This window comes from Lactuca virosa, chromosome 5 (genome assembly GCF_052849685.1).
Source record: "Lactuca virosa cultivar CGN04683 chromosome 5, Lactuca_virosa_CGN04683_v6, whole genome shotgun sequence".
Lineage (NCBI taxonomy): Eukaryota > Viridiplantae > Streptophyta > Magnoliopsida > Asterales > Asteraceae > Lactuca > Lactuca virosa.
The window spans coordinates 215,904,466-215,928,023 of NC_136430.1; the positions used below are offsets into that span (position 1 = coordinate 215,904,466).

Below are 23,558 nucleotides of genomic sequence, written 5' to 3' on the forward strand. Positions count from 1 at the left end.
TTCATCATTCATACGAATGGGAGGAAGAAATTGAATAAAAATTATGATTGTGTTCACATCGAGGTTATTTGGAAGACCTTGGAAGCTAGATGTACCCTAACAATTTGTGATATGTATTGACATTGTCGATCTACAACTTGTGTTCAGACCCTAGTCGGACACACATAATCGTTTCTAGCTAAAATCAAGAGGGTTCAGCCTTAGCCCCAAAAATTGAGAATGACGTTTGAGGTGGTATGAACATGTCTGAAAGAAATTACAAAAAAAAAAAAAAGGTGGTAGAATTGTATTTTAGTCATTCAAATAACTTACATAAATGAAGCTAACACCTCACACAACATTTACAAATTATAAACCAATATTTCTAATTTATATATGATCTGATCTAATCATCTTCATCAGTATCTCGTAGAAGAGCCCCTCTTACCTTTGATCTGCCATTTGTTAATTTATGACTTGTCAATATACAATAAGGCTATTGTATGCAAGAAATAACAACCTATGTTAGTTGGTTTGTTTATTAAAACATCTTATCTTCATTTCTTCCTGTTACAACTTTGTATACAAAGCAACTTTCTAAAATTGGTAGAATTTTTAAGGTATAAAGAAAAAAAATAAAAATAGAAAAAAGAAATGAAAGTAGGGTTTTATCCTAAGCAAATAGATGAAAGTGTATTGACATTTCTTGCATTTAACCCTATGCAATAAAGTTTTCTTGTCCCAAAAGGGCTATTTATGTTCCTAATTTAATTAAAGTTGGAGACATATGATCTAATTTAAATGATTTTGCAAGTTTTAAGTATGCGAATGAAAAACATTTTTGCTTAATATGTATCAAAAAACATATGATTTTGCAAGTTTTAAGTTTTAAGTACACTAACCACTTTATAATGAAAATTTATATGCAATCTAACATCACTAACCTGCGATGAGCTGGCACCACACGTTTAGATGCTTTCATGGGGCTTGGATTCTGATCAATTTGTACATCTGTCAACAAAAATAATAAATCATATAATATTCATCAATATAATATACTATAATACAATTGTTTATGCTTTAAAACACACACACACACACACACCTGACACATCACTGGGATTGGTAGCAGATAAAGTATCTGAAGTTAATTGGTCATGAGACTTGTGTCTTTTTGGATAATGTAGCCCATCAAGTTGTTTCTGAAAATGTTTACTCTTTTCCTGTTAAGTCACATGGAAATGGAAAATACCAAAAGAATGACTTAATACAGAAATAGTGAATTGGGAAATAAAACTAAGATGATTATTAAATACTATCAAAAAAAAAAAAAAAGATGATTTATTACCTGTTCAGCTGAAAGCTTCTTTGTCAACTGGCAACGACCCTCTTGCTCTAAAAACAAAATACAGAGTTTTTACATTTTTTTATAAAAAAAGAAAAGAGGGTAAATTTTTAGAAAGAAAGGACTTAATGGGGAAAGTCTCATTTCCCTCATCTTTTGCATTAAGTTAAAAAGACACATTCATATTATATATATAACTTATCAGATTAAGTCATCCCTGTTAGTGTTAGGTCAACAAGAAACAGCATCCAAGTACTTGACAAAATGACAGCACACTAAAAAAATGGGAGGAAAAACAAATGAGGGTAAATTTGTAAAAGCGTCATTTTCCTGCCTTTCTCTATTAAGTTGTTATTTCTACATTAAGTCGTATAGTGAAAAGTAAAAGCATATATAGCTTATTGGATTAACTCAAAAGAAAGAAACACCACCTTAAATTGAGTTTGTATTAAATACCATATTTTATCAGTATTTTTATAATTCAAGATAAAAGACCATTTCTCCACTTACATTTCATTATCTCCATCTTGCACGTAGCACAAACTCACAAAATACTTTAAAATAAAAGCACATGATTTTAAACAATTTCTATTACAGGCACCATTTTTTGTTGCCAAGTGGATATGATAGCTAACAAAATAGAAAACTTTACAATGATTATATGGCTATAAAATATAAATTAATAGAATGTACAGAATGGATATGATATACTTTCATTTATTTGCATATTATAGCATCCTACTTTCAATTCCTTCAATTACAACATCTTACTTTCAACTTTTTTATTGAGATATTATACTTTGAAAAATCTACCCAATTATATCATTCGGTAGATTTTTCAAAGTGATATAAAGTTGATGCTATAATAAACAAATCGATAAAGTACATAGCTTTTTCTTGCATTTATTATAGCATTCTACTTTCAATTATTTCTATTATAGCATTATAGTTTACTTTGAAATATGAAGAAATGATAAACAAATCTATGACGCACATTGGTATTTCTTGCATTTAACCAAACAGTGAAACCAAAATTTCTGAAGAACAAAATACTTTATATAAACAAAGAACTGAAAAAAAAAATCACCTTGAAGTAGCAACTTCTGATTTCTTTGATGTGCTTTGTAGAGATCAAGAGAAAGCATGGCCATGGTCTCATTTGCAGAAGTACCAACACACTTAAGCATAGATATAGAGATTCGGGGCATTCCTTCTGACTTTTGAGCAATTAGTCTACCAGATTTGGGTCATACAAATTAAAAAATTAAAAATTAAAAATTAAAAGCACATTAAAATATGATAAGATGAGGTTCCACACCTTTACAACCATCAAATTTTGTTGTATTATGTGTGGCATGCATTAGACTTGGACTATGACTGATTATCAATGGGACAAAAATTATAACGACAGTTTTTTGTCCGTGTGTAAAAGGCGTGAATGCCCTCATCATCAGAAAGAGAGAACAATACAGAATTAGTTGTACTGCGTTTGGCATCCACTGAATGTCAATGAGACAAAAATAGCTAATTTTTTTTGTGTCATCCAAAATCGTTCAAAAGACGTGAATGATATCATCTTCATGATCAAAAAGAAATGTCATGACAAAAAAAACAATCATAAAAAATTGCTGAAAAAAAGGTTTTCCAGCTTTGTCCCATTTAACAAAGGCAACCTGAATGACCTACTAATCTTTGACCAATGGTGATATAAAGCTAAAAAAACAACCCTTTTATAGAAACTAATGTTTAGAAAATTTGGGCAGCTATTACCAACAAATCAATATAAACGTACGATAATGATATATATTCAAATAAATGTCAAATTTTATAGCAACAAATAAGTTTAATGGATTTTCATAAAGTGACGATATAAACGAACAGAAAGCATGTAATAATAAAGTTAAACAAGTGAAAACAAAGGATCCAGGAAATTAGTAATTAGTAGTTACCATCTGATTTTGATTTTCCCTCCAAAACAAGCTTCACATCCCCAAACTTTATGGAATTAACAAGGTATTCCAGAAACTCACACCAGGAACCTCCAATTCCAATGTCATCCCTCTGTGTATAGAATCAAGGATTAATAAAAACTAGTTTGGACTTTGTATATACAATCACTTTACATTACATTCAACATCAATATATGTCAACATGTTAATAACCAAATAATATTTCGAAATAGAACTGTGATCCACGTTCAAGATTCCATAACTTGTCACCAACAACTATACCCTGATGTTTATATTGAAAATTACAGAATAGAAAGATTATAACAATCATATTATAGATTAGACTCACACTCTTTTTACTTTTTGTATCGTTATACAAGTATACAACTATCATTTCAAAAATATGGATAATATAAAAACTTGTCACATTTTTAAGTACAAATATTCTACACAGGATTGAAAATCAGTTCTGGGATGGAGGGAATTAAACAAAATTCCATTAAGTTTCAAAATCATTGGCCACATATATCACTATGATTCTATGTTAAGGTCTGTCTTGTCCTTTTTGTTTAGGGTTAAATACAAGAAACACCGAGATACGTTTATTGCTTTATTTGTTATAGAATTCTATTTTCATTTCTTTCTATTTAAACACTATATTTGGAAAAGCAGTTTTACTACCATAAATAAGGTATTTTTGAGAAGTTCAAATTTCTAACTTATTGACTTATAACTTCTAACTTTTAATGTTTTGTATAGAGCAAACCTCATAAAAGCAAATAAGCAACCCAAACACTTTTTAACTTATAACTTTTTGTAACCATATAAGCAAATAAATAATCCAAAAACTTTTTAACTTATAAATTTTGGTAACCATATAAGCAAATAAGCATTTTTTTTATAAAAAAAATGTTTATTTAGTTATATAAACAATCCCAAACACCCTCGTATATGATTTTAAGAAGAAAACCACATTGGTTTCCTTCATTTTGAATGCATATCATCCTTCAAAATATAATGCTAGAAAGACAATTTGCAAGAGAAAAAATGTACATAATGCAAGGTATGAGATGAACACAGAAACTAACCCAATCCAAAATATATCACTACAACAATCCACTAATTTTGAAGTAATTTTTAAGTAAGGCAGCATGTTTGATATTAACACGCCGTTAATGGTTTAAACATAGTCCTAGAGTCCTGCATGAAACTAGGCAACATATGACCCACATATATATGTGCCCCCTGAGGGTTAGAAAGACCCAAGTGTTATGAGATGTTCTATAATCTCATTATATTATAATTGTCTACACATCCAAATTTCGATATCTAATGCCATATATGTAACACCGTAAATTTTCAAACAAAATTTTCATTTAAAAATGACATAATTCTCATAACACATTTCACAAAAATCACATTTATTTAATTTACACACAGAATTCCATAATTATTTAATTAATAATCTAGGATCCTCAAAACATAACTCTTTCTCTGGTGTGTACAATCAAGTCGGCGTCTTCCCGCGATCCTGAAAGAACCTGAAACACATATCACAAAACACGGTAAGCACGAAGCTTAGTGAGTTCCCCAAAATACCACACATATTTCATTAGCCTCTCATGGCTATACTCAGATAAGACCCTCTGGTCAATGTGTCTCAGTGGGACCCTCCGGTCCCACAACTCGGGTGGACCCTCCGGTCCTAACTCAGTAAACTCAGAATAATACATAACATAAATCACAAAGACATAATGCAAGATATCACAATACTCAATATAAGCACATAAGACCCTCCGGTCATACAAAGGTTACCACACTAGGTAAGTATAGTGAGAAGACTCACCTCGGATGATGAACAACTCCTAAAGATGCTACTGCTGCACCGGCCTCTAACACTGGACCAAAATCCACAATTACCCCATTAAGTTCTAAGTCTATCTCCTCACTCTTTAGGTCTAAAGGTAGTCCACTAACTAGCCCATCAATAACCCAAAACTCATCGGGCCCATCAAGGCCCAATAATGAATGGGCTCTCCCGAGGCCCAACTCTCAAGTCCAAGTGACAAGCCCAACTCAAGGGCCCAAGGAAATATAAAATTTCTCTGCTCAAAGTCTCTAATACACAAGCCCAAAGATCCAGGCCCAACCGTTAAGGCCCATTATAAAAATTCAGCCCAAAAGCTCACAGTGAGGTTACGCGGGGCGTACCTCCCCTGGTACGCTCAGCGTACACTAGCATGCTCGAATCTGATCGGGGACACCAACCCAGTACGCGAGGGGTACTGGAATTACGCTGGGCGTACGCCCAGTATGGCTTTTATCACTTTCTTGGTCTTAACCCATTAAGACCTTAGCTCATATCATATATCTGGACTCCCTAGAGGCTCTTACTCCATAACGTTTGTGACTTTAAGCCTTTGCATGGCTGGTAAAGTCACAAACACCCAAAACTCTCATTTTCTCATTTCAAAATGTACATATCTCATGCATGGGTTGATTCTCACGTCCAAGACCTCATTTTTATGGACCCTCTCCACTAGAAACACTTAAAAGGACAGATATTAGGCTCTGGAGTGCAACAACTCATAAAACTTCAAGCTTTGGGACCAAAAATCCTAAAATGGACCATATCATGCACAAATCAAAAGGATGGGAATGCTTTGAGCTTTATACCTTCAAATGATGCTCCAACCACATAAAAGCTCAGATCCAAAGCCTGGATCCAACTCTATTCTCTTCCATTCTCCTTCTTCACTACAAAAATCCTACAAGAACACTTATAAGCTCACAATGGTCACTCAAGCTCAAAGAACGGGAATTAGGGTTTTGAGAGAGTTGAGATCTAGGAATGGTGGCCAAGAATGAAGCCATCTTATTCTTTATATAGGGACACCCCCTCATTTAGGGTTTTCACTCTGTGCCTAGTACGCCCAGCGTACTAGGTGGCTTCGCTTCATTTTCACGCTCATGAGTACGCTAAGCGTAGACACATGTACGCCCAGCGTACTCAGCTTCCACTTTTCTCAATTAAGGGGCTTATCTCGCCAAGACTTCAAACTGTCATAGCTTCCTCGTTATAATTTCGTTTCCCATGAACCTCATATCCACGGAAAGGCGACGAGAAGCCCTACGCTTCTAGCAACTTGTCGCTGCCCCGAGGCTTCCTCATGCTCGGGTTGCAGCCCACGAACCTTAAATCACGGATGATCCGGAACAGGATGTTACAATATAAGCGTGTAGACGATACTAATCAAACACCTGTAAATATACACATATAAGTACACATACATACATACATATACATGCAAATGAACATAAACATACATATACATACACATACTCATACATAAACTCATACACGTATACAAAACACTAGTTATAATATTAATAATAAAAATAATAATATAATTACTAATAATAATAATTAATAATAATATAAATAACATAATATATTTATAATCTAAATAGTAATAACAAATAATAGATAATACAAAAATAAGAATAATAATAAATATAATCATAATTTTCTAGATACGGATTACATATCTAATGGGTTTTGATACATAAAATAGAGTGTTTTTTCACAAAAAAACGGCAACGAAAGCTTTAAGAATAACTAGTTTATTTTAGATGTATCCTTTTACATAGGTTAGAATGATATAAACACAACCATAAGATGTTTTAGAATGACAACCTTTGGAGCCTTTGAACCCACTCAGGTTTGGGATGTTGAAGTACATGGCAAGATCAAAGAGTATGATCTTCTCTAGAAGTATCCAGCACCAAGAGTAAGGCACTTTGAATGCTAGTTCCTTCTTATATTCTTGAGTATCTTAAGCCTTTAAGCACATATACAAGTAAGCACTAAAGGAGATAACTCAAAAAGGCTTTACACACCAAAAACCAGTTCAAAAGAGAGAAAGTATTTTGTGTAGAAAAACCTACGGTTTTAGAGAGATGGAATTGCCAAAATAAATAGTTTTTCTCATGCATAAGACTATCCTATGTATCCTCATGCAAGTAAGGTCAAACCATATGTTAGTCTTAACTCATAGTTGCTCCCACAACAGTTACTGACTATGGACAATTTTGAATAATGACATTATTCAAGGATTAAATAACATGCTAATATAGAACATAACGATATTTACCACAAAAGAGATATCTCATATATCAAAAGAGATTACATATCTTTGCAACATAGTTCTGAATATCCTGATATTAGTAGAGTGCATATTTAAATCCAATCACTAGCTAATCGAAGACTGATTCCTTTTTCATGGCCCTCAAACTTGTTTTGAGAAAGGTGCTTTGTGAATGGATCTGCTATATTATCATCCATATGAATCTTCTTAATGCGTATATTTCCCAATTCCCATTCCTGACGAATGAAATTGAATTTCCATTGAATGTGTCTAGTCTTGTTGGTAACCATTGGGTCTCTTACGATAACAATAGCACTAGTGTTGTCACAAAACTTATCAATGCAATTTTTGATGCTTGGAACAACATTCAGATCACTGATGAATTTCTTCTTCCATTCAACTTCTATAGTTTCCTCAGATGCAACTATATACTCAAATTCTGTTGTAGAAAGTGAAAACACTTCTTGCTTTGAACTTTTCCAGGCAATGGCTTCCCCATTAAGTGTGAATGTGTATCCCGATTGTGATCGTGAGTTATCTCGATCAATGTTTAAGCTAGAATCAGTGTAACATCTTACAACAAGCTCTTCATTATCTCATATGTCACACCCCCGGACCAGACGGCGAAAACGTCCGGAGGCGGGTGACTTCATTGTGCAGTATCATAATAATTGAATATAAATGAAACAGAGCAATCCAAACATCATACATTGAGATAACAAACTTACATTGTTTACATATTGTATTTTTCCTTCGAATTACACAAAAGAGACATAAGCAGAAAAATCCAAACTACAGCTAAATAATCCTGCATCCGCGTCCCTTGTTACCTGCTTACTCGATCCCTGAGAATACAAGTCGTTTTGAAAAGCGTCAACTAAAAAGTTGGTGAGTTCATAAGCATTTTTGTATAAAATCGTTTACACTTGTTCAGAATCGTTCTCGTTGTACGTTCAGAAAATCCGATATTTTCTATGAAATCGTTTGAAGCCTTGCTTTGAAAATCATGGATATATGTGTGCATGTCATTACTTTTGTTCATCCTTATAAGGAATGATTTTGAAAAGTAGTGAAATTTGTAAAAGCGAGCTGTGTTCGAGAATAGTTCTTTTGAATAGTAATAGTCAACCGTTTCCAGAAAAATCCCTTATTTTCAAAAAGAGAATGTGGTTGAAATCTTGTTCCTCTTATCGAGTAAAATTGAGTGTGCGTTCGAGTTTATCGTTATCGAAATCGTATAAAATCATTTTCTCCAGAAAATCCTATATTTTCTGCTGTAAAAAATATTCGTAAGTTCTATTTCCAACTGTGTATATGTGTGGGTTAGTTAATCGTTTTCAAAATCGTTTACAAACGTTTTCCTTAGAGTCCTACGCTTTTTAATTTGTAAAATAGTCGTATTTAGACTCTATACTTGTTAGGAGAAAGAATCAACATGGCAATTGTGGAAATTCTACGCGATGAGAAAGGACAGTCGACGCAACAAATGCGGACCATCACCTATCATATGTAGGACAGTCAACACAACGTGCCAAAATTTATTTATGAGGTTTTTCCATGCATAAATTTCTAGATAACATAACATATTCTAGTGAGTCGTTATAACCATACTAATCTGACGGAGTGCCTGTTTTGGCGTTTCTCAGGCGCCCTCGGTTTGGAAAAGACATTTGTCACCCTAGACTGGCCTGTCTAGCTGTAGCGAACATCGAAGGTGCGGGGTGTCAACCTCGTATAGATCTATACACAAATTCCCGCTCTCCCTCCAGGAGACTCAGGCTATAACTCCTTACAGGACTTTAGACGTACACTAATATATTTATATTTAGGTACTTTTGAGATTTGTCTGACTAGAATATTAACAACCTTTTGAGCAATCGTTAGAGATCCATTATTTGTTAAATAAATAATGAAATTCGTACTCATTGAATAGAAATATCGTTCTCGTTCCATATCGTTGATTGTGCTCGTGAACTGAGTGCTCGTGTTCGTTGCTTTTCGTTTATTGAAAAATAAGCCATTTTAGTCAAGAGAAAAACTGTCAAGTTATAATTTTTATAAATTTATAACTGCCGGTTATGACACGCATTTTCTGTTTTATGACATATAGAACATTACTTATGTTCTTAGAGGTTTTACGACAGCAGTTTATGACATGCAAATATTTTGGTCATGCAAACTCTGTTTTCGTATATTTTCCTTGATAAAATTATTTATATTAAATATTTATAAATAACCACAAATAGTTTGTTAATCTAGTATAAAGTCATGAGTATGACATAATTTTCCAAGATATCCCTTGTATTTATGTTTGGCCAAAAATGATCCAAAATATTATTATGTCCATACTTTAGTCATTTTCAAAGTATTTTGCCCAACAACTTGTGTAAGAAAATATTAAAATAAATCCTTATAGTTGTTGATATAAACATTTCGTGGTTTATCCTTGGAAATTTCGTGGGTTTTGAAGCTAATTCATAGAGGGAAAGAATGGGGATTTTGGAGAGAAGAAAAGAGAGAAAAGAGAGATTCTATTTCTCTGGATAACTCATCTCTCTCGTCATCCCTTTGGGGTTATACTCCACCAAAATCGTCCACCAAAATACAGAGATGCTTATGAACTCATGAAGAATTGAATGTAAATATCTCTCTTACAGATTTGGCTTCTATGTTCATCAGCTTTAGAGAGAAGGGAGAGAGAAGTTTTTAGAGAGAGAAAGAGAAAGGTGGAGTGTATGGGAAATGAAAATGATTGACTTTGAAAGGAGAAATGAGGGGAGAGAGAGAGGGATCCCGAATTTTGAAGAGGAGAGAGGATATTTTCTTTTCTTTTCTTTTTTTAAATTAATTCCATAATTTTTATAAAATTTCTTTCAATTTATATAAAATGTGTATTTTATATAAATTTTGTTAATAACTCTTAGATTTTTAACTTATAAAAGTATGGTTAATGTTAATGAAATAAATTAATTTCCTTGATTATATTTCCACATTTTAAATATTTTAATTTGATATTATATAGTTTATAAAAAGTTTCATGGTATTTTAATGTAAAACTTCATAAATTTAAGTTTTTAGGACTTTTAGGATTGTAAGGAATTTTATAAATCTTTGGATATCAAAATAAATTGAATCTTTGAGACTTCAAATTTAAGTTTTTAGGACTTTTAGGGTTGTAAGGAATTTTATGCTCAAATATCGAGTCATCTGAGCCTGCTCTGAAGCAGTGAACTGAGGGCTAAACAAAGCCCACTCTGTGAACATCTTGGTGATGTCAGTCACCGACTCGGTCGTCTGTCTCAGATCCAGGTACTCCTGGGCCAGTCTCTCCCTCTCTACCAGGGTAACATACCTTGCACGGAACATCTCCGAGAACTGCTCTGAAGTCATCACGGCCCTCTGCTTAGGAGTATAAGAACTAGTCACTAGTCTCCACCAATCCCTTGACCCCAACTTGAGAAAGTTCAAGGTGCACTTGACCTTCTAGTCATCTTGGACAAGAACACGTGAAGAAACAACCCTCCATGTCAGACAGCCATCTCATCGCCACAATCAGGTCCGAGACCCCATCAAACTCTGGGGGCTTCGTACGATCAAAGTCCCGATACTGGAAATCTCTCTCTCCTCGAGTCCCAATGGAAGCAACAACCGCGGTGGCTGCAGCAACAACAACCTCAGAAAGTGTAGCATATCGGTCATCAAAGTACTCCATCATAGCGGCCTTGACAGATTCAACCAGCTCTGGTATCTGCCTCCGGACAAAAGAAACAACTTCCTCAAGAATGATCTCCCTGATATGGTCCTTAGTCAATGTTGGCCCATCCTAGCCATCTGCTCATGATCCTGATCCGTATCTAGCCTCAAATCGTCTCGTAATCGCCATACTGGAAATAAACCAGGGAGATATCAGGCAAAACGCATATAACACCATGGGAACCAATTCCCAACAAAACCCTAGGGTTTGTGACTTCCCTGATACGCGTACGAGTCCTGTGCTTCCAGTAGTACGAGCCCATACTACCTTCCACACTTACTCGTATTTGTCTCAGAAGATCATCACAACAACCCTAACCATACTCAAAAAATACACATACACTCAATCCTCTCATCCTATAGGAAGGCTATACATTACATAACTGGTCGGCAAACCCCACACAACTCGTCCACGAAACTTCCACCAACCTTGTAGCACTCGTGTATGCTAGTCATACAAAATAATGGACCCTATAGACAGTCGAATACATGATTCTACCCTAAGCCCTTCATTAAACAAGAACAGGAAATAAGGCTAAACCAAACATTCTCAGACTATAGAATCTTAGTTATATACAACTATGATGCATACACTAAACAACTATAGTAACGATGTCAATTTCATAGAAGAAGAACCCTAGGCTATCAGTCAATTATATCATGCAATTCCTGAAGATCCCTATCCAATCACTGGCATGCTTTTCTAACACATCATGTATCCGCAAGATCAAAACTCAGTAAATATAACAAGTATGGGTATTTTGGGAACCACTCTCCTGTTCGGGCTCTGGCTGACTGTACACATCGAATCTTCCATAAAAATCAAAGTTAAGTCCAGGTCCATGTTCCCAATCCCAAGCCAACAATCAAAAAAGAACATGACAAGAGACCGAGCCCATACCCTTAACCCAACTCTCTTATTATAATTTATTTTTCGAAAACATTTTGCAAAAACTCTCGGATCCTACTTCGAGACTAGATTCACACAAGTGTTCCTCCAATTCACTCAAACCAGGGCTCTGATACAACTTGTAACGTCCCATTTTCACAACAAAATTTTTCATTTTTATTAAGGTAAAATTCCCAATTTATTAATCCATTATTTAAGAAAAACCATTTATTCAAAATTACATTTATTAATGTCAGAGTATTATAGGAAACGCGTAATCTTAAAAGTTGTTGATGAGTGTGTACATTCCCGCCTTTGCCTTCCTGCAATCACTGATGATACCTGAAACAATAAACAACTGGGTATGCATAAATCTTAGTGCAAAGTAACAACACACGAACAAATAACATATTCAAATAACAGCATGTACTGGGTCCACAGCTAAAAGACTGGATTACCCCTAAGCCCACAGTATGAGTCTAGCATACCACCCGATCCTCAGCTTGTATTTAGAATGCACCTGATTCCTCAGTATGAGCCTGGCATGCCTCACCCGGACCTCAACTCATAACTGGAATGCTCAAGGGTTTGTTGGCCTACCGCCTCAACCCTACCACTCTTCCCGAGCCTCCGTGCCTACGGCTTACAGCCGGCCCACACCGGGTATCTTGGCCTACCACACAAAGAAGGACCGCCTCAACCCAAACCAAATGCAATATATCGACATATAAACAATCATGATCAAGTAGGCACATAATACAAGCAAACATCAATCATACAGCTCACTACTACCTACTAGTCTTCTCGCAATATACAGTCCTGCTACCAGCCAACCTCCATAGAATGAGTAACCATAAGTAACCAGAGGTAAGGTAGCCACCCGAACAGACGATCCTACTTTAAAGCCACAACCAAACAAGGAACAGGAAAGAGAGCCTATACCAAGAGTTCTCAGGCTATCCTACATGACCACAAATAGTCCCTAAGGGCACTCCATAGATGATAACCAGTAAGCACGGATAACATACAGTTCTACAGGTTGTTACCACAAAGCAACGTACGCAATACCAGGAGATAGATCTAACAAATCACTACAGCATAGCAGCATACTCAAGACCAGAACACAAATCTAACAGATCACTACAGCATAGAAGCATGCTTAATACCAGAACACATATCTAACAGATCACAACAACATAGAAACATACTCAATACCGGAACACAGGTCTAGCAGATCACTACATCATAGCAGCATACTCAATACCAGAACACAGATCTAACAGAATACATGGCTGTATATACTCAGAGGTGGGATAGTCGCCCGGATAGGTGATCCTACTCTAGAACCACAACCAAACAAGGAAGAGGTAAGAGAGCTTAGATCAAGAGTACTCAGTCTATCCTACATGACTATATACAGTCCCTAGGGCATCCCTCTACTAATAGATAACCAAAACTAGTGGGTCGGCATTGGTGCCTTCGACCCACAGATACAGTGAGGCGAAAGTCACCTCGATATGCGTGTAGGTAACCACTATAGCAACGAAGAACTCTACCAGCTTCAACACACTTCCAATCACCTACGGGAAAAAACTTGAGTCAATACCCGATCACAGGTTATAGTCACTTGCAACAGTGACTACCCCACATGAAATGACAATTAGGGTTTCACATAAAATGATGATTAGGGTTAAGTAAGAACACTTAACCCATTAAGGACTTAATTACTTAAGGGTATGACTGATTAAGGTTTGACTTAGTCATTCTCGGGTGAAATAATAATCCAATCAACAGCCCAAATATGCGCCCTGTCATTGTCTAAATAAAGCTCCTCGATTCTAGGGTTTTTCACATAAAATGACAACTAGGGTTAGTGTTCCACACTTAACCCCTTAAGGACTTAATCCATTAAGTCCAATATTGCATTAAGTTAATTGTAGGGGCATTATTAAGTATTTTTTGTAAGTTTAATTATCATCTTTAACGCGGCTCGCGACCAATTCCAAACTAGGGTTTTCTTGACATTAGGGTTTTCTAAACCCTAATTAGGGTTTCCAACCCCTAAAGTTAGATGATTAGTTAATTAACTATATATATATATATATATATATATATATATATATATATATATATATATATATATTTAAAAAATCGGGTACCACCCACTGCCACCTCGGGCAGTGGTGGTCGGCGGCGGTCCATGGCGGCAGGAGGCGGCAGAACGACGGCGACCACCATGGTTGGCTGCCATGGTGGTTCTTCAGGTTTTCCAGCCACCAAAACACATCCACACCCACTTCACGGCTTGCAGCAGCAACACACACACAAAACACGAGCATCCAACACTAAACTCATACTCAAACACATCCACCCTTGTAGTGGCCGGCGGTGGTCGGAGATCAACAACAAGACGAAACAGTCGCTGGAGCGGGGACGTCACATCAACAGAAGGAAATGGAGAAAGGAGAAGATTGTGCGATCCCGATCAAAAATAGCAGCAGCCACGACGTCAATATCGCAGTTCTCGTCGCCATCGGCAACATAAGAAACAATGGTGTTGGTTTGGCGGCTCACATCGGCGGCAAAAGAGTTGGCGGCATCAGCTCTGAAGGTTGGTCGATGAAGCAACAACACGTGAAGTTTTCCCCTCCACTCCCCGTCGGTCTCAAGCTCTTCTGTCGTAGGGAGAAAGAAGGTCGATAGTGGTGGTCTCTTGGTGGTCTTTGCTGATCGGAATGGTAAGAAAGATGGGTGGTGGCGGTTGGAGGGCAAGATGTGGGAGCCGAAAGATGGTTCTAGGGTTAGGGTTAGGTTTGAGGTCGTTTCTTAAAGGGATGCCAAGAGGAGGGTGACGGGTTATGCCCCCGTCCATATACAACTTACGCATAATATTCACTTTCAGCCCATTCTCCAAAGTTCCTTTTCAATTTAAATCCACTAGTTACCCAACAGCCCCTCCTCTACGATATATTTTGCATTTCAGGTCCAGATGTTACAAAATAGACTCCAAAATCCCACAATTATAACATTCAGACCCTTATGGATAACACTGATAAATTATTACGGATTTAGGGTTAAAACAAAATAAAATATAAAATACACCTGGGGGTTTTAGGTTTTATTATTTATTTATTTATTTTATTTATTTAATTAATTTTAAACGGAATGTTACAAAATATATGGGTGACCCGTCGTTAAATTATGTGTGTTATACTCATATACGTTGGAGTAATAAAATATATTGTATTAATAGGTTAATCATTTGTTCTCTTTATTTGGTTTTATTACTGTTATCTAACGGTCACTTTTCAAATAGAATATTAATGTATGATATTAATTGTGTACAAATTAAAATAACACCACCAAGAATATGACCGTGTGTGTAAAGGTCTAATAACTCAAATATTTATAGTAACATATTCTCTATCAATTACTCACTTTTCTATTTCATTCTCATACCCCCCCCCCCCCTTTTCTCATTCTCTTTCTCTATTATGTCGTTGTCTTCAATGCATACTCCCATCAGCTTCTAATCCTTTATAGTTCTCAACAATCTTCTAGTACGTTCTTGTAGTTTAAAACAATCTTCTAGTACGTTTTTGTATGTTCTAGTAGTTTCAGTTCTCATAGATGTTCCTTTATTGATGCTTATGTTATTTAAAACAACTTTTTTAGCAACCATATTTTATGGTTTCATCCAACCCCCAGATTTATAAGCATATCTATGCTCTTCTCAGTTTATTTGAATTACGTTTCTCAAAACAAAAAAAAATTATGTATTTGATTACCTTAAGTTTAGATCTTTGTAAAGTTTTTTCAATTGAACGAAAAAATCTTGCAGTAATGGACTTGGGCTCAGAGAGTCTCTAAAGAAATTAGTGAGTATGACATTCACCGTAAAACAATTCGAAAATTTGAAAACTGTGTGACTTCGGTCTTCATGTATATACTCCTTAGTTGTTGCCTTTCTGCTTACAAAAGAAGTGGAAAAACTGACCTTAGATTTACGAGATTTGGCTAGATGGGCAGTTGGAAATTTGAGATTTACCCTATAGAAACTCTCGAAAGTTGTCAAGTGTGACTTCTTTATGTTTTAACTAAAGCGCTTGGTCATAGGCGTGTATGACCCATTTGGCAAGGTTGCTTGAGATTAGAAAAAAGGATTGAAAGCATTTTGTAGATCCTTGTTGATGGTAGACCCTCGATTGAGTTTCTCCTCAGTTGCTTCCATGTGAAATGATGTTTCAACTTGGTAAACATTGACGTTACTCGTTAGTCATCAACAAAGTCATCAACAAACATGTTGTTGCCGAATGGCCTAAAGTGAAGTGGAAATGGGGATATGGAATGAATTAGTTTAAGAAGGTTCTTGGATAACCTATGTTTACACATAATACACAAATGTATTGTTATAGAATGCTATTACAACATTGTACTTTCCTCTTCTTTATTAGGACATTAGAAATATGTATGGTTATAGAATGTTATATTTGAAAATTCAATTACAAGAAAGTAGTGACTAGATGTTAAAAATGATACAAAGAATTAATATACAAAAAACATAAAAGTTTAACGTTTTAATAACTAAATAGACTGTTTTTATAATCTTCTTTGTCTTATGGTATCTTTTGTTTTGGTTTTTGTTTCTACTTTATATTCTTTATTTAATCGTTCAATGTATTCAAGATAAGGTCATTGATATAAGTTTTTTAAGAAATAAATATTTAGTACTAATGTAATATTATGTAATATTATTTGGTTATAGCTATGCATATCGATTGATTTAGTAAAATCATAGTGTATAATTAGGATAAATTATATTAAATATACTTTATCCTTTATTTGTCGATTGCCTCTTCTTAATCCAACTACATATAAGCTATATTAAAAATTCTTTATGCTATATTTGTTGACTATCATTTACTTTTGTATTTAAGGAGTTGGAAAAAAAATCATTGATTGTTATTGTTCTGCATAACTTTCTAAATTTAAAGGAGCTATTTGTAAGCTTAAGAGAGCTACTTTGCTTATTTAGTTTTGTTTAGCCATGCCTTATTGATTTACTAGGCGAATGCCCGCGCGTTGCGCATAAACACTTATATAGTTGAAATCTTTACAAATATATGACTTTTTAAATATAACAATAACGTTGTTGTTAAATTTGATATAATAATTCGTATACTAAATTGATATAATATATTGATTATTTTGAATTATATGATAATATATATATCTATGATAATTGTATAATCTCAACCGTTTGAATGACTTCTACCCGCGAGTTACTCATGAATAAAATTAAATACAATATATAGCTTAATGTTATTCATAGCTTTTGTTATTGTTAATTAATTTTTTAAAATTTATTTTTTTAACGTTTTAATTTCTATCAAATATAATTATTTAAAACATCAGACGTTGTTTTTTGATTTTAAAGGTAACAATATAATCATTTATATAGAGTTATTTTTAACTATTGTTATTGTAAGTTATTTTAAGCTATTTATTTGTAAATTTTTAACGATATCAATATCTTTAGAAAATGTTTTAGTTAAATTTATATTATAATTTAATTTTTTTTACATTTAACACTACAATTTATCACTTTTAACTATTCACAAAATATTCATTGGGTTTTTTAAGTGGAACTGGAATTTATATTTAGGTTGACACTATAATGTTATATTTAAATTAACAGTTTAAGTATTTTGTCCAAACTGTTTCAAAGTTGTAGCTTTAAATTGATAATGGTTTACATACAACATCATATTAAATCTAATAACTTAAGTATAATATTTTAAAAGTTTATAAGTAGAAGTAAAGATATTATTTTAATATTAAAATTTAGTTTATTTATGATTACACTTTAGGTTTGATATTTATTCAACCTTATTAACAAAATTATAATCATTATTAGAAAGACACTACAATTTATCACTTTTAACTATTTACAAAATATTATTTGAGTTGTTTAAGTTAAACTAAAATTTATATTTAAGTTTATAATTTAAATATTTTATACAAATTGTTCAAAAGTTGTAGCTTTAAAATGATAATGGTTTACATCCAACAATATATTAAAACTAATAAATTCAGTATAATATGTAAAAAGTTAAAAAACATAACTTTATAAGTAGAAGTAAAGATATTCTTATAATATTGAAATTTAGTTTATATATGATTACACTTTAGGTTTGATATTTATTTAATCTTATTAAACAACTTATAATCATTATTATAAAGAAATTAAAAAGTCATGGGAGTTTCAAATGAATGTGGTCAAAGAAAAAATATTTCATTTATAATATAGTATGATATGATATGATGATATGATAGTGTTGTTCTGCCTCTTTCTCTCTCTCTCTCTCTCTCTCTCTCTCTCTCTATATATATATATATATATATATATATATATATATATATATATATATATATATATATATATATATATATATATATATATATATATAGGGCCCGGCTCCTGTGAGGACTCATTTTAAAGTGAGGACTCGTGAGGACACCTTAAAAAAATTTTAAAAAAATATAAAAAAAATACAAATCATAAAATCGAGTATAGATCTATGTCTGGGAGGGAAAAAAATTGGAAAAAAAAATTGCATCATTAAAATTGATCCATGATTCAATTTTAATTTTTTATTTTCTCTCTCTCTCTCTCTCTCTCTCTCTCTCTCTCTCTCTCTCTCTCTCAACACCATCACCGGACCACCCATTCCAATTAAGTCACACCCCACCACACCCTAAAATAAGACCACCATTACCACCACTCTGACGACGACTCTGTTACCCTAGCTCCGGTGGCGGCTTCCATTGTGAGATCCACAACAAGATACATGTATGACGACTCCGCTACCTTAGATCTGATGGCGAGAAGAGGCCCAATGGTTTCAGATCGTGGCATAAGGAGGTCATTGATGGCAGATATCCGGTGGCAAAATGCAAATATGGTGGTTCATGTGGAGGTAGAAACGACGTCGGAACCTTCCCCCTTCGTCGCCACTTGCGTCTCCTGCCACCGTCGGACGAACCTTCGCTTGTTTTGGTTCCTAGATTGACGGTCCAACATCATCGCCGCCTTCCTTTTCATTTTCAGCTGCATTCTTTGCCTCTGTCTGCGTTCTCCAGTGCCACCTCTATTTGCTTTCTTCGTTGCCACATGCATCTGCGACCCCCTCCGTTCCTAGATCAACGAGACAGTTCATCAAAGAAAGAGAGAGATGAGGTAGGTGAAAGTCGCTTTTAATAGATCCAATTTCCGATGAAACTGGTTTTGTAGTGGTGGTTTCGTAATATTAGAGCATCCATGTGAGGGAGATGAAGGGTTTATGTTTTTCGGTGAGAATTGTGGCCGTCGGTGGTGGTTCCCGTCACCGGTGATGGAGGGTTGAAGAAGTGATAAAGGGGCTTCTCTCCTCTATAGAAGCTAAGAGGGGGGTTGGGTTATTTTTTTATTTTAAGTTAATAAAATAAAATAAATTAAATTATGTATTTCAGCAATTAAATAAAATGGAAAATATAAATTATAAGGGTATATTTGTCTTTTTAAGTGTAGAGGGACCAAAATCACTAAAAAGATCCAAAATTGGACTACTCATGCACCACCAAACATTTTTGGACCAAAACTACATATTTTTGACAACCACAGGGATCATTTTTGCAATTTTGTCAAGAAAGTACGAGGATAGTATCAGACTAGACAATCACTTTGACTTATTTTCTCATTGTGCCCCTTATTTATAGGTTCTTTTTGAACTTACTGTGAGATTTTCAATGAGACACAATCACTCTTTCACATACGGAGGCACGACTGTTGACATCTATGTACCCTCTAACTCATTTAATTGGGGATTCTCGTGGTTTATGTTGTTATTAGTCGTTTGCCATAAATTAAATTCCACCTATTTGACAATTTTGCAAACGAAATAGGAAACATGGAAAGAATGGAAATTGTGGATGTGAGATTCCATCTTACATTCATTGAATTCCATCGAAATCCACTGCAATCTATGTTTGATGGATTTCAATGATGCTATGGGTAGTGGTAGGAATTGAATTCTGTCATTGACATAAATCAACAAAGGAATTACAGAAAAGAAAAGGCGATAAAAATGGTATTTTAATCATTCAACATAACTTACATAAATGAAGCTAACACCTCACAGAACATTTACAAAGTATAAACCAATATTTCTAATTTATATATGATCTGATCTAATCATCTTCATCAGTATCTCGTAGAAGAGCCCCTCTTACCTTTGATCTGCCATTTGTTAATTTATAACTTGTCAATATACAATAAGGCTATTATATGCAAGAAATAACAACATATTTTTATTTATTTGTTTACGAGTAAATGCAAGAAAGATCATTCATTTCTTCCTGTTACAACTTTGTATACAAAGTAACTCACTACTAAAAATGTTAGAATTTTCAGGGTATAATGTTTTAACAGAAAAAAAAAAGGAACTACAATGATATAATTGAGTATGTTATTCAAAATACAATGCCTTTAGAAAGAAAAACAAAATGTTATGTTGTTATTTATAGCTTTTAGCCCTATTTATTTATTATAGCTTTTTGCCCTACTTATTTATAATAGCAGTGAAAAGTTATAATATTATAGTCCGATGATATTGCAATAATTGAGTAGATTTTTCAAAGCATAGTAAAAAGAAATAACCCTATACTAAGCAAATAGATGAAGTAAATTGCCATTTCTTGCCTTTAACTCTATGCAATAAAATTTTCTTTTGTCCCAAATTATGTTCCTAACTTGATTAAAGTTGGAGACATGATCTAATGGATATTATTTTGCAAGTTTTAAGTATGTGAATGATAAATCGTTTTATTTATGTATCTAAAAATATGTGTGAAAGTACACTAACCACTTTATAATGAAAATTTATATGCAATCTAACATCACTAACCTGCGATGAGCTGGCACCACACGTTTAGATGCTTTCATGGGGCTTGGATTCTGATCAATTTGTACATCTGTCAACAAAAATAATAAATCATATAATATTCATCAACATAATATACTATAATACAATTGTTTATGCTTTAAAACACACACACACACACACACACACCTGACACATCACTGGGATTGGTAGCAGATAAAGTATCTGAGGTTAATTGGTCATGAGACTTGTGTCTTTTTGGATAATGTAGCCCATCAAGTTGTTTCTGAAAATGTTTACTCTTTTCCTGTTAAGTCACATGGAAATGGAAAATACCAAAAGAATGACTTAATACAGAAATAGTGAATTGGGAAATAAAACTAAGATGATTATTAAATACTATCAAAAAAAAAAAAAGATGATTTATTACCTGTTCAGCTGAAAGCTTCTTTGTCAACTGGCAACGACCCTCTTGCTCTAAAAACAAAATACAGAGTTTTTACATTTTTTTATAAAAAAAGAAAAGAGGGTAAATTTTTAGAAAGAAAGGACTTAATGGGGAAAGTCTCATTTCCCTCATCTTTTGCATTAAGTTAAAAAGACACATTCTTATTATATATATAACTTATCAGATCAAGTCATATCCTACTTTCAATTATTTCTATTACAGCATTGTACTTTACTTTGAAATATGAAGAAATGAAAAACAAACCTATGAAGCACATTGGTATTTCTTGCATTTAACCAAACAGTGAAACCAAAATTTCTGAAGGACAAAATACTTTATATAAACAAAGAATTGAAAGAAAAAAAAAATCACCTTGAAGTAGCAACTTTTGATTTTTTTGATGTGCTTTGTAGAGATCAAGAGAAAGCATGGCCATTGTCTCATTTGCAGCAGTATCAACACACTTAAGCATAGATATAGAGATTCGGGGCATTCCTTTTGACTTTTGAGCAATTAGTCTAGCAGATTCAGGTCCTAAAAATAAAAAAAATAAAAAATTAGAAATTAAAATCACATTAAAACATGATAAGATAAGGTTCCACATCTTTAAAACCATCAATATTGTTGTATTGCATTTGACATGCATTAGACTGGGACTATGACCAAAATGGTATCTTTGTGTAAAAAGACGTGAATGCCCTCATCATCAAAAAGAGAGAGGAAGACAGAACAAGTTGTACTGTGTTTGACATGCACTCGACTGGGACTAATGTCAATGAGACAAACTGCTAATTTTTGTCCCATCCAAAATCATGGAACAAAGTTTCAAAATTTTATAGCTACAGATAAGTTTCATGGATTTTCATAAAATGACAATATAAAAGGAATAGAAAGCATGAAAGAATAAAGTTAAATAACAGAAAGATAAGGATCCAGGAAATTAGTAATTAGTAATTACCATCTGATTTTGATTTTCCCTCCAAAACAAGCTTCACATCCCCAAACTTTATGGAATTAACAAGGTATTCCAGAAACTCAGACCAAGAACCTCCAATTCCAATGTCATCCCTCTGTGTATAGAATCAAGGATTAATAAAAACTAGTTTGGATTTTGGATATATAATCACTTCATGTTATTATTATGATTAGTCATTCATTACTAATAATTAGTTTATTGATAAGGCTACTGATTAGGGTTAGTTTAGGAAAGCTTGAGTATAAATAAGCCATTAGGGTTACTAAGGAGGCAGAAACTGAGTTTAGAACCCTAGGAGACCACCTACTTATCGAATTTAGGTTTTATGTATAGCTAACTAAAGGTAGAGAAGACAATCAGAACAATTCTAACCTGTAACCTTAGAACCATAGGATAAATATTCAATATACGAATTCATAAGACAGAAATTTATGTTGTTATGATGGAGGGGCAAACACAAATGTGCTGAATATCATATGTAAATTGATGTGCTGAATATCATATATCTTTAGGAATTGGGATCGAATCAGCGAGACAAAAAGAAAATAGATAGCATATGATGTAGGATATAAGGCTAACCATATCATCGAGCTGCTCAATTGATCGAACTGCCGCAAAAGTACTTGAGAAAAAATCGGTGGCATGAAATGTGAGGTGAGAAGAGTCCGGCGCATGAACTTGGAACAAAAATTGACGGACGGGCGTCGACGTCGTCGCTGACCATTCTACCTTCGGCTCGCCGAATAAGGGTTCGAAATCTTCTACTTCCATTTCAAAACAGATAGAAATTTTCAACAAATATAAACAATAGCTTTAAAAGTTATGAAACTTTTGAATACAGGTGTTAGGGTTTAAGAACATCTCCAACTTCAATTCTTTTTAAACTAAAATCGAATAAAAATATGCAAATAGTTTCACTCTATCAATTTTCAAAGGGCTCTCAATATTTTAAGAAATGTTCGGTTATATTTAAGTCCATTTTTATGTCCACAAAAACTATACGTTTGGGCAACAATTGTCATAACTGTTTTCTTTTTCGATTTTATTCTTCTATGACATTTGAGGATGTTTTGTTCTAGGATTAGAGTATGTTTGGTTTGCTCACTTTTTTCCTTCCATCACATTTTCTCCCGATCTCTCCCTATTCTAT

The 23,558-nt window shown here is 33.9% G+C and overlaps 1 protein-coding gene and 2 long non-coding RNA genes across 3 annotated transcripts; all 3 read right to left on the minus strand.

Moving 5' to 3' along the window:
• Positions 1-353: 353 nt before the first annotated feature.
• On the minus strand, positions 354-1,136 carry LOC145111786 (uncharacterized). Its single transcript, XR_013710349.1, has 3 exons — positions 1,085-1,136; positions 924-990; positions 354-434 (listed from the first exon to the last, which is right to left on the minus strand). It is a non-coding gene; the product is annotated as an uncharacterized LOC145111786 (long non-coding RNA).
• On the minus strand, positions 1,126-2,500 carry LOC145111787 (uncharacterized). The gene is made up of 3 exons (XR_013710350.1): positions 2,412-2,500; positions 1,328-1,374; positions 1,126-1,202 (listed from the first exon to the last, which is right to left on the minus strand). It is a non-coding gene; the product is annotated as an uncharacterized LOC145111787 (long non-coding RNA).
• A 17,664-nt stretch (positions 2,501-20,164) lies between these two features.
• On the minus strand, positions 20,165-23,280 carry LOC145115693 (U2 small nuclear ribonucleoprotein auxiliary factor-like protein). Its single transcript, XM_079052047.1, has 7 exons — positions 22,988-23,280; positions 22,391-22,502; positions 21,805-21,966; positions 21,415-21,461; positions 21,174-21,291; positions 21,009-21,075; positions 20,165-20,341 (listed from the first exon to the last, which is right to left on the minus strand). Exons 1-7 carry the CDS (start codon positions 23,177-23,179, stop codon positions 20,293-20,295), a joined length of 747 nt encoding a protein of 248 aa, XP_078908173.1. The 5' UTR covers positions 23,180-23,280; the 3' UTR covers positions 20,165-20,292.
• Between the last annotated feature and the right edge of the window lie 278 nt (positions 23,281-23,558).